This window comes from Anguilla rostrata, chromosome 17, assembly GCF_018555375.3.
Source record: "Anguilla rostrata isolate EN2019 chromosome 17, ASM1855537v3, whole genome shotgun sequence".
In the NCBI taxonomy this organism is placed as follows: domain Eukaryota; kingdom Metazoa; phylum Chordata; class Actinopteri; order Anguilliformes; family Anguillidae; genus Anguilla; species Anguilla rostrata.
The window spans coordinates 12,100,441-12,112,108 of record NC_057949.1 but is presented as its reverse complement, the minus strand read 5'-3'; the positions used below and the strand labels follow the sequence as shown (position 1 = coordinate 12,112,108).

Sequence of the window (11,668 nt, the reverse complement as noted above, 5' to 3'; positions counted from 1 at the left end):
TGTTTTGTTGTGCTTGTGGTTTTATTTGAGTATTGTGGATAAAACTTCTCTCCTTGCACAGGGATTCTTTGTCTGTCTGCTATCTATCTATCTATCAATCAATCAATCAATCAAAAGAAAATGTGAGGGTGGAAGTTCTTCAAATGTAAGTAAAAGACTACCCTGGTCCTGGATGCCAGCAGTGGCTCCCAGACCCTGCAGAGCCACAGTACCTGCAGGTTGTTATTTCGGTGGGACACTTTACCTACATCTGAAATGAAGTTATTAGGACTGAACCAATTAGGCTTTCCTCCCCAGCTGAGAGAGCCAGTGGTTTAGCAGGTTCAATCTCTCCCATATCCCAGCTGATGACTAGATATAAATTGTGCTTCAATAGTTTAGTCCAGTTTGGCTTGGGGCATAAATTTAATATGACCCCACAAGGGGGCACTGTGAAGCTAAAGTAAAATTTTTGTGCTGATCTCACCTAAACCAGAAAAAAGTTTCTTAAAGTTGATTAGTGTTTTATTGACAATCTGGTATATGTTCGAATTATTCTGCCATTTTTAACCCTAAACCGTTGGCAGTTCGTCTTTGTTTACTTTGAATACCTTTTTCCATTGACTAGCATGACCTGGTACTGTACACGCTATTTCCTTACTCTGGAATTGGACCACAAACTGTCCCATTCCTGCTCTGGTGGTCTGCAGTACCAGCACGGCTACTCAACGTTGGTCCTAGTGGGCTGTGTAGTCTGACTCATTCAGACGGGTCACAGTCTTGAGTGTCAGATATGGGTAACATTCAGTGATCATCTATGGGATCAGACCACTTCCTCATTTTGCCTCAGGTGACTCTCCAGTTTTGTGTGGGGGACCAGATGTCCCTGAAAGTGATGGCTACTAAAAAAAAGTGTGTTTGGAATATGCTGATTAATACTGCCTCAATGTTAGGAGACCCGACTACCTTCATCCTGGGCCCTTCCATGCTGAACGTGGAAATCAGGCTTTAGAATGCTCTTTAACTTAACATTCCAGTCAAGTGACACAGCCAGAAGTTTGTTCATCATAAAACAAAAGCCAACATTGTTATTATAATGCAGGATTATGAGGCTTAGACAGTATCTGTTCCCATTGGCTGTCTGGGAACAAAATCTTAAGTTATGTAGTATGCTTTGAGGAAGGAGCAGCATGCTGAATGCTTTGAGGAAAAAGTAATAATACAATTTTTTAAATTAATGAATAACTAGACCCCTGCACGCACACACTGAACAAGAACCATGTTCCTCCAATGTACTGCTCAATTTGAAAAAGACTTGGGAGAAATGGTTGATCAAAGCCTTTCAGGTTCTAGTCACTGTGCTGTAACAGTAAAAAAAGACAGGATGCTGGGATATATAGCCTAAATCCAAGGAAGTTATACTTATCTTATACCATACATTTGTTAGACCACACTTGGAGAACTGTGTGCAGTTCTGGGGACCGTACTACATGGAAGATATAGAGGCGCTGGAAAAGGTTCAAAGAAGAGCAACCAAATTGATTCCTGGTATGAAAGATAACAGCTATGAGGAAAGACTTTAGATGCTTAATCTCTGCAAGCTTAGTAAAAGGAGACATATGGGTGATTTAATTGAGGCTTTTAAATTTATATAGGCGATCAACAAAGTGAACTACGAGAGATTCTTCAGGTTGAATTCTGTTAGTAGAAAGAGGGGACGTAAATGGAAATTAACAGAAGGTAAATTCTGTACAGACAGTATTTTTTTCACGCAGTGATCAATATGTGGAATAGTCTGCAGGTCACGTAGTAGAGGCAGAAACTGGGGATTTTCAAGACCAAGCTTGATAAGGTGTTAGATACTATCTAGTCTATAGGTAATCAGGTCACTAGGTACTATTTAGTCAGCAAAATGGTGAGCATTGTTGTGCTGAATGGCCTGTTCACATCATTATGTTATGTTATGTAATGACTGCATGACTTGGCTGGTGAAATAGAACTAGACGATAGTAAGAAAAGCATTGACCAAGTCAAGCCCTTTGCTTTCTAAGGCTGTTGTGTCTGAAAGATTGAGTGTAACACTTGTTGCTCAGTAGTTAAGCACATTAATCTCATCAGTAAAACAGTATGTGTGTAAATTGTGCTGTCAGAACATGCAGGTATCAACTCATTACCTGCGTAAGGTGGGCGGGGCTAAGAAAGTGTGTCAGTGTCTGGGGTCTGCCCCACAGAGCTTCATTTCAGTGCAGGCTCTCCAGCACAGTTCTAGACAGTGTAATGAGCTTATGCCCAGTAAGAACACCTTCATTGTGTTGTTATCCTCCCTACTACAGCAGTGCAAAATAGGGACTGTTTCCCTTAGAGCTTTCCCCCAACTCTCTCACTGAACCCAAGTCTCCCTGAATCCAACATTCCCCCTGCTCGGGGATAAACAGTGCTGCTTGCCATTCAGCTTATCTGACGCACATTAGCAGGGCCTGGAGGAGCTACTGCTAGCATTCAGGTAGCGAATATGACAACCTAGCAGGGCATAGAGGAGCTAGCATTAGCACTCGGGTGGCTAATATACCACATAATATACCATAAACAGTGCATGGAGGCACAGGCTTTTAATTCAAGCAGGGGTTGAAGAGCTAGCCAGCTGTTAAACATGCTTTAAAATGATTTCACCTCTTTTCCCCCATCAAGAACATTTACATCCTGGGTTCATTTCACAGTGCCAGGGTGTTTCCTGAGCCTTACTGCAGTACATTTCACAAAAGTCCTTTAGAAAAACCACCATTAACTGCAAGTTCATTTCAACAATTTGTGAGTTTACTTGTAATCATGATTATCTGGGGAAGTCAGAAATGTAGGTCAGGCAAGCAGAAACACTCAGTTACGCAGAAGTGCGTAAGTGTGTGTGCATGATTTTGGCCCCAATAGAATATTGTCATGAGAGGTAAGACATGTTTGTTTTCTTTAATGTCACATGTCTACTATGACCAAGGATAGCAAAATAGGTGGCCAGTGCACTTATTCCCATCTGTATCTCCATAACAATCAAGTTAGCGTCAACTTTTAAGCAATTACCACAGATGTACGTACTGTACGTTCAGGAACACCAATGACAGTATTTCCTTTTACCCTTCCATTTCATGAAACTGATGAAAGCAAAACCCATTTACACAAACTGATTGATTGATTTGCGATCGCACACTTTCGGGGGCATGGTGCGATGAGGCGTGTTGCCCAGGAGAGCTGGTTTACTGTGCTAAACAAACCTTGTGACATTGATTAGGGAATGTGAGACAGATTACACTTCTCCGGCCCCAGCGTCAGCACCGACCCTCTCTAAGCTCATGAAATATTTCCCAGTATGTGGGGGTGACAGGTGGAAGCAGGACCCACAGACGCTAATCTCGCTAATAAAACTGCCCAAGTCCATTTTTTTTTTTACTCCCTCAAATACCCTCATGAGTCGCCTTTGCCATGTTAATCAATTTTTGCAAGCAGAGCAAAACAAACAAAAAAAAAATCTAAACAAATGAAAGTAAAAAACTTTTTTTTTCCTTTCAGGCTGTGTTCCATTGTGTTTGCTTCTGTTATTCATTTCTGCAAGTCGGCCATATTGTAACTCTAATTGTATTTACATTCAGGTAATTGTTTTCTTTCTGTCCTGTCGCTCAGGTTCATTTTGGGTTTGGTTCAGTCAAGGTAGCACCAACTGCAATACCTATACTTATTAGCCTTGTAGAATTTTCAAGGATGATAATTATAATATTTCATTACAATCTATCATCAGTTTTCATTCTTCCACTTTGCAGAGCTCCTACAAAACTAAATTTATCTATTATCCACAACTGGCCTGTAGAATATACATGTGCATACCACTTCACATTGCTTTGTTTTAATTTTGAGATATTTTTAAATGTTTAATAATGATGATTCAAAAGAATCACTGGAAGCTCGTATAAAAGTTTAACAGTACAGTGTATTCAACATATTACAATGTATTGCAGTAAAAATGTAAATATTTGTACATTCATTTGAGTTTGAATGCATCACTTTAAAAGGTAGATTATGTCTTTAATCCATATGTTATTATGGTGTTAGAATTAAGTGGGAAAAATATACCCAGGAAACCTGCATGAAGCTCAAACAGAAAACAAATGATTGGTTCGTCAGGGTACAGGATATATGAATTGCGGTTGTTACAAAAAGATTTTAGGCCATATATCGCTTGTTAAACCCTGTGTCCACAATTAAAACACTTTGGAATGCAGAAATACGAGACCGTAAAGGAGGTTTTTGTTTTGTTTTGTTTTGCCGTGCTTTGGAGCAAGTTCAAAAAGATGGCAAAATCAAAAGGTCAAAGTCAAGGTCTGTTTGCAGACGATACGTATGGCGGAGGCCGGCGCGCTGTCGGGCGCATGGCGGGGGCGCCCATGCTATGCAGGGAATGCGAGAGCTTCTCTTCGCAGGATGAAGGGGAACGGCGGGGCCCTTCTGAACCTAAACAAAATAACTGGTGGGACGTGGAAGCCCCAGAGAGAGAGATTTAATGTTTTGAGGATAATGGGGAACAGGTTGGATCAGCTTGCTGGGTTAATATTGCGCGACCGCCAGCTGCGTCCACATGATCGGCGCAGTTCAGAGTTCGGACTCCGTCTGGGTGGGTGGCTAACCGAGCGAATGTATGTCAAAATATATAACTCCAGAAATCAAACAATGTGCTTTTAACATGTCCTGTGCCATCGTACTGCGAATGCAAGCGAGTGTCACTACTGCCCTATTGTCAGGACGTTTGCGTAACGTGCATAGACTCTGTTGTGAAATACTGACCTATTCAATTATGTACACAAATACAATGTTTATGAATTTGACATAACTTATTTTACATAACATGCTTTTACCTGTGCATTTTAAACACGTTCACAGCATTGGCTGTTCACTGGGCTCGGAATGGTGCATTTTAGCACAGTCAGTATTTATACTGGGGTGGTTGTACATATATGAGACATATATGTACAAGAGATCTGCCTTTCTATGTCCATTTCCTTATTAACGTTCTCTGATAACTTTCAAGATTATATGGATGAATATATGGTCACTGTGGATGCAACTCCTGTAGAGCTTTGTATATTTCTATTTCATGCAAACGCATGCTTCTTTCATCCCATGATACAAATGTACATACAAGTACTTTAATACAACTTTTTTATTTTAAGGGTTAAATTCTGGCAAATTATCATGAATGTGCAAGAAAGATCATCGATCATTTTCACAGAATGAAATTAGAAATTAAGAATTTAAAATTAAAATCAGGCCGAATTACCGTATATGCTGTCATATTTTGGAGTAACGGGAACCTTGGCAACCACAATTTTCGCTCCATATTCGAAAATTCTCTGATTTCTCAATTGTGTTATTTTCCATTTAAAATTCACTCATATTGGAAGAAACCAATTGTTTTATGTAATATTGAGCTTGGAAGAAATTCTTCGTAAGAGATCTGTTTTGTAGAATAAAACTAAATGATCATCTCAAAACATTACACGCGGGATGGCACCTGAACGAAGACTGGCGTGACTGGGCTGTCTGACGTCATCATCATGGGAAAATTAGTCCAAGTGTAAAAACAAGGGAAATGACTCTTGAGACATTCACGCATGTGATTCCGCAAACGAAGGGTTAAAACATGTTACAACGCTATAGGAACGAGTCCCTCCCGTTCCTGCCCAATTTCTCGTCTTATGTTTATAAGTCTCAAATCCTGTCAGGTACTCATAGGCAATTCATAACTGTCAACGTGTTCATAATTGGTTTTGGTTGGTCGGAGAGGAGCTGTCGGTATAGTTATTCGAAGTTTAGAGTAAAGTAATAGAGGTATAAATATCGCTCTTAATCTAACATTCAGTGCATTCAGTACCCATCGAACTGAAGGAGTTATACCAACACTCCAAGCTTACAGGAGTGCCTCTCGCTTAATTTGGCTATTATTTTGCACTCCAGAAACATTTGTCGACCGAGTGTGTAGTGGATTTTTTTTTTCGACATTTTTCTTTCCCGTTTTACGCGGTATCGTCGATATAGCCCTGGAGATGTGGTGGATGCTTTTCCCGCGGTGGATATGGTTCTTAGCTGGACAGTGCTTTGTCTTGCTTCCAGACAGTGGGGTAAAGGCCATGTCCCTTACAAAAGTTGTGTACTCTCACGCGGGCATGTGTCCGAACGACATGAATCCGAACCTATGGGTGGATGCCATGAGCACCTGTTTGCGAGAGTGCGAGTCTGACCAGGTGAGTCTCTTCGCATCGCAAGATACCACTGAGCAAACAAAATATAAGCTGTCGTTTACAATGATCGTTTGTACATATGCCTGTCAAACGTAGGCAACTATCAACTATCCACAGAGATTGTTTGCACATACCTGCCAAACATAATTAAAGGTAATTTTATTTTTCAATTCGAGCAGTAAAATCTGGAACTGTGATATATCTGTTGATAAAATTTTCACATTCTTCATCAAATAATGTTCAATTTAATTTAAAGATTAATTAGAATGAATTGAAACCAATTTACTTAAATTTATACATGATCATTTTTGTGTGGATTACAAACACCACAGTACATTCCTGAACATTTAACCGGGCAATATTGTGATATTGTAAGGCGTGTCTGACAGCTGTGCTTTCATACAGCAGTGAAATGTTTATCAGGTCAAAACATGAATTTTTGAGTCATATTTTATTTAGACTGTTCCTGTACATTGATATCACACCGAATAATACAACTATTTCTTTATGGAAAAGTATTAAATGCAAAAATGAATAACCAAGAAAAAAGTAAATGGTTCCCATAAAAATAGTAAATACCTAGTATTGTTACATACTGATGTGCTCATCTCCTTAGACCAAAAGTGAGGATTTCCCCTGAAAGTCATTAAGTTGGGAATCTGTGTGTTTATTTATTTCTTAATTTATTCATATAATATCTTATTTTATTTATTCATTTACTTTGAGGGCTAAAAACACTTTAACAACCAATGACAGCACTGCTTTCCACCACAGGACTGCGAGACGTTTGAGAAGTGCTGCCCCAATGTCTGTGGGAACAAGAGCTGCGTGGCGGCGCGCTACGTGGACGTGAAGGGCAAGAAGGGCCCGGTGGGGATGCCGAAGGGGGCCACCTGCGACAAGTTCATGTGCACGCAGCAGGGCTCCGAGTGCGACATCTGGGACGGCCAGCCCGTGTGCAAGTGCCGGGACCGGTGCGAACGCGAGCCCCACTTCACCTGCGCCTCCGACGGCATGACGTACTACAACCTCTGCTACATGGACGCCGAGGCCTGCTCCAAGGGCATCTCCCTCACCGTGGTCACCTGCAGGTACCACCACACCTGGCCCCACACCAGCCCCGTTCCTCCGGAGACCACCGTCCACCCCACCACCGCCCTCCTGGAGACCACGCCCCTGGACGCCCTCCCTCCCACGGTGGCCGGAAGCCCCGCCCACCAGTCGGTGCTGGTGGGCGAAACGGCCAGCTTCCTGTGCGAGGTGACAGGGAGGCCGGCTCCCGAGATCACCTGGGAGAAGCAGGTGGAGGGACAGGAGAACACGGTCATGCGGCCCAACCATGTGCGCGGGAACGTCGTGGTCACCAACATGGCTCAGCTGGTCATCTACAACGCTCAGCCACAGGACGCCGGTATCTACACCTGCACCGCCAGAAACTCCCGTGGCACCGCCCAGGCCCACTTCCCGCTGTCCGTGGTCAAGCAGGAGCCGATCAAAGGAGAAGACCTCACCAACTCCACCGGCTTCCCGTCCGACGAGTGCCTGAAGCCGCCGGATAGCCAGAACTGCGGGGTGGAGAACACCAGCTGGTACTACGAGGCCAAGAAGAACAACTGCTTCACCTTCAGCTATGGCAACTGCGACGGCAACCGCAACCACTTCCACACCTATGAGGCCTGCATGCGTGCTTGTGGCCTGGAGGTGGGCGGGGCCTGCAGCCTGCCCAGCCTGCAGGGCCCGTGCAAGGCGTACGAGCCCCGCTGGGCCTATAGCCTCGCCCTGCGCGCCTGCCAGTCCTTCATCTACGGCGGCTGCGGCGGCAACGATAACAACTTCGAGAGCAAGGAGGCCTGCGAGGAGAGCTGCCCCTTCCCGCGGAGCCAGGACTGCAAGGCCTGCAAGCCACGGCAGAAGATGGTCAACAGCTTCTGCAAGAGCGACTTTGTCATCCTGGGCCGCATGACGGAGCTCACGGAGGACCAGGACTCGGGCCACGCCCTGGTCACCGTGGAGGAGATCCTGAAGGACGAGAAGATGGGCCTCAAGTTCTTCGGCCAGGAGCCCCTGGAGGTCACCCTGCTGAACATGGACTGGAACTGCCCTTGCCCCAATGTCACCAGCACCGGCAGCCAGATGATCATCATGGGCGACGTCCACAATGGCATGGCCGTCCTGCAGCCCGACAGCTACGTGGGCGTGTCCAGCGCCCGCCGCCTACGCAAACTCCGCGAGGTCGTCCACAAGAAGACCTGCGACCTCCTCAAAGAATTTCCCAGCATGCAGTAGCCCTGCCTCCCGCAACCACCTGAAAGGGTTTGCCAGCATTCCCAGCATAGTGGTTGAATTTGAAAAAAGTAGTTTTAAAACTAGTTATATGTATATCTTATATATTCTTTCATTTTCTGAAAGAGGTATCAGCTTTCCTAGTCCTCAATTAAAATGAACGAAAAAACAATTTATGAAGAATATGCAACATTTAGCGGTCATAGGCCCTGTCCGGAGGGGATTAGTATTGCAGGACAACTTGGTAATGTATTTTTTTTGTCTCTGCACATCAGTGATTTCAATGGGCGATCTGCACAGAAAAAGCCTTTCCCCTTATTACTCCCTGAGATTACTGAGGGGCATCTGTTTGGCTGTTCCTGGATGTGTTCGTCACACATTCCCGCCTACCAGGAAAAAAAAAAAAAACACAACACAGCGCACGTGTAACGTTATGCAACTAAAAGAAAAACAGAAGTTAATATTAATATTTAATATTTGTAAGACATGCCAAAAAATACATGAAAAATATATATAAGCAAAATATATTAAATGCAAAGCCGGAAATGGAAAGTATTATAAAATTTTACCACCCAAAGTAGTTGTAATTTGCATCAAATACTGACACGTTGATCCAGATGGTGAATTATCAGGGGGCCTCTTTAAAAAAATAAAAAAAGGAATTATTTTTTGTGTGCCTGGTCGTTCAGGGCGTGAATAAAATCATGGAATTACGCAGGCAAAAATTACTTTACCTGACTTCCCCTAGTGAAACTAACCCCTTCCGAACAGTGCTATATTCCATTCAGTATATTTTATAATCTGTGGTTCTTGATTTTTTTTTTGTTTCCACGACAAACAATAGGTATGCAAAGCAATAGAACAACAACAATCAATGATTTGTTAATAATAAGCAATTGTACTGCAAATTGTATTAGAATATAGGCATAAGTAGTTGTAGCTCACAGTGAATTTTGTCATTCAAATATATAAACAGGTAAGTGATACAACCCATAAGAACCAATACCATCAACTACAATCAAGATTTTCTCATAACTATGTCTTTTTTTGTGATAGTGGAGTATATTTTTTCTGTATTAATGTACACATGTATAGCAAATAAGAAAATGTGATTATTTCCCCAATTTTCTGAAATCAGCCCCTGCTCTACTTCAGCACCTAAGAATGATGAAAACATGAATTTGATGGCAGAAACTATCAAATGGTGTTTTCAGGGGTGCAGACAGTATCCCCTGAAGTTTATTCTCTTGTCATGTTGGCTCATTGGTACATTATTAATGGAGTGTGCCAGGAAAAGCCTGGCTTTATGAACGTTTGTACGTGATTGGCTGCACAGTCTCTTACATTCCATTCCCTAGGTTGTCGACGCAAATGAGAACTACATTCTCCGTTATTTAACATTACCTGGTTAAATAAGGGATTTAATTCTCAGTCTACCTGGTTAAATCAAGGTGAGATAATTAAATTCTCAGTTAGACTACCAGGTTAAAAAAAGTTCTGTTTTTTTTTTAAACTCCGAACTTTCCCACTACAAAGCATGAAGGTTTCAGTCATGTTCTGCTGTTCAGCAATGGGACAGACAGGGGTGTGTATTGTACAAAATATGTCGGCTGTAACTCATTATCATGTGAAAGCTGGGCCTAGCCTCTGTCCGACTGAACAGTATGTTTTGTAGAGCAGAGTTTGCTTTCATAGGATGTCATCTGGGCGAGCAGGAGGGGGTCACATAACATTTTCAACATTGAAACCATAAAGCAATTCTAATCCACCCTCTCTTCATTCATCAAACTGGCTCCAGGTTATAGCACAAAGTGCATTTTCCACTGAGTTGCAAAATTATAACTTAAAATTACTAAATTATAACAGCATGTAGACCATTAATTATACCATTTGGTTTGTTAAAAAGGAAAAAACAGGTTTGATCTTGTGAATGAATATATCTTAGTTTATCTTAAACTGATCTGTGAACTATTTTCATTACCATTTTCTTTGCATATGTGAAATGGCCTGCTGTTTTTCAGGTTCCATTTTAAACCTGTTGTTGCACCTTGGCATTGATGATATCGGTTGCTAAAGTGTAACTGTGGTCACCATGGAGATGAAATGCAGTATCCATAATGTAATATATTCCAAATCAGTGTTACCAAGTGTACTTAAAATATAATTCCTTCCCGGAAAATGCAGTTATTTGAGACCATAAGAATCAAATGGAAGGACCTGATCATTCTATTATAAATGAAATGCATCTCTATTTTTATCTACCCCTGGAATTACATTTTTATATTTATTGTATTTTTCTCTCCTTCTTGCTGCTGTAAGTTGAATAAAGAAATCCTGAATGTGTTTCAGTCCACAAATTTATTCATCCAAATAATAATGGTGCCATAAACGCTTTTTTTTTTGTTCAATTATGTTTGATGCATTTACAGAGGGTGCATTGCCCTTGTGAAACAAATCATGGAAGACCTTTTTCTGCTGATGACGCAGTACTTATGCATTAAAAAAGCTCACCTAGGGTTGTCCTCTATGCTCTATTAATAGGTACATTTATAGTATCCTCAGCTCCTTTCATGTACATTGTGTGTGGACTCCTGACAGCACCAAAGCCCCCACTCACACTCACACGCACGTGCACACACACACACACACACATACACATGCACACACGTGTGTGCACAAACGCATACACACACATGCACACGTGCGCGCGCACACATGCATGCATACACATGCACACACGCACACGTGCACACACATGCATACACATGCACACACACAAGCGCACACACACACGCATGCACATGCACACACACGCGCACACACCCTCAAAATGATGCGCATGTACTCCTCAGATTAATTGTAAAGGTCTGAAGAAGGTCACATTCCTGCTTATCTTGGTGGGGTGGGGCTTGTCTAAGAGCCACAGGCAGAAAGAACAACACCCCTGCCAAGCTAACACCCCAAACACAGCCAATGCCCTTGAATGATTCGTTTAACATAAAACTAAATAGAACACTAAACAAATAAATGCCAGGCTAACATACATTAGAGTTTTTGATGCATTAACATGTTTTTTAATATTCTGAACACCACAGACTGTATAAAACCGGCTGCCATGCCTGATTGGA

General features: G+C 42.2%; 1 protein-coding gene across 1 annotated transcript; it reads left to right on the top strand.

Moving 5' to 3' along the window:
* Positions 1–4,314: 4,314 nt before the first annotated feature.
* Positions 4,315–10,883, top strand: LOC135243136 (WAP, Kazal, immunoglobulin, Kunitz and NTR domain-containing protein 2-like). Its single transcript, XM_064314715.1, has 2 exons — positions 4,315–6,260; positions 7,032–10,883. Exons 1-2 carry the CDS (start codon positions 6,063–6,065, stop codon positions 8,541–8,543), a joined length of 1,710 nt encoding a protein of 569 aa, XP_064170785.1. The 5' UTR covers positions 4,315–6,062; the 3' UTR covers positions 8,544–10,883.
* Positions 10,884–11,668: the final 785 nt, after the last annotated feature.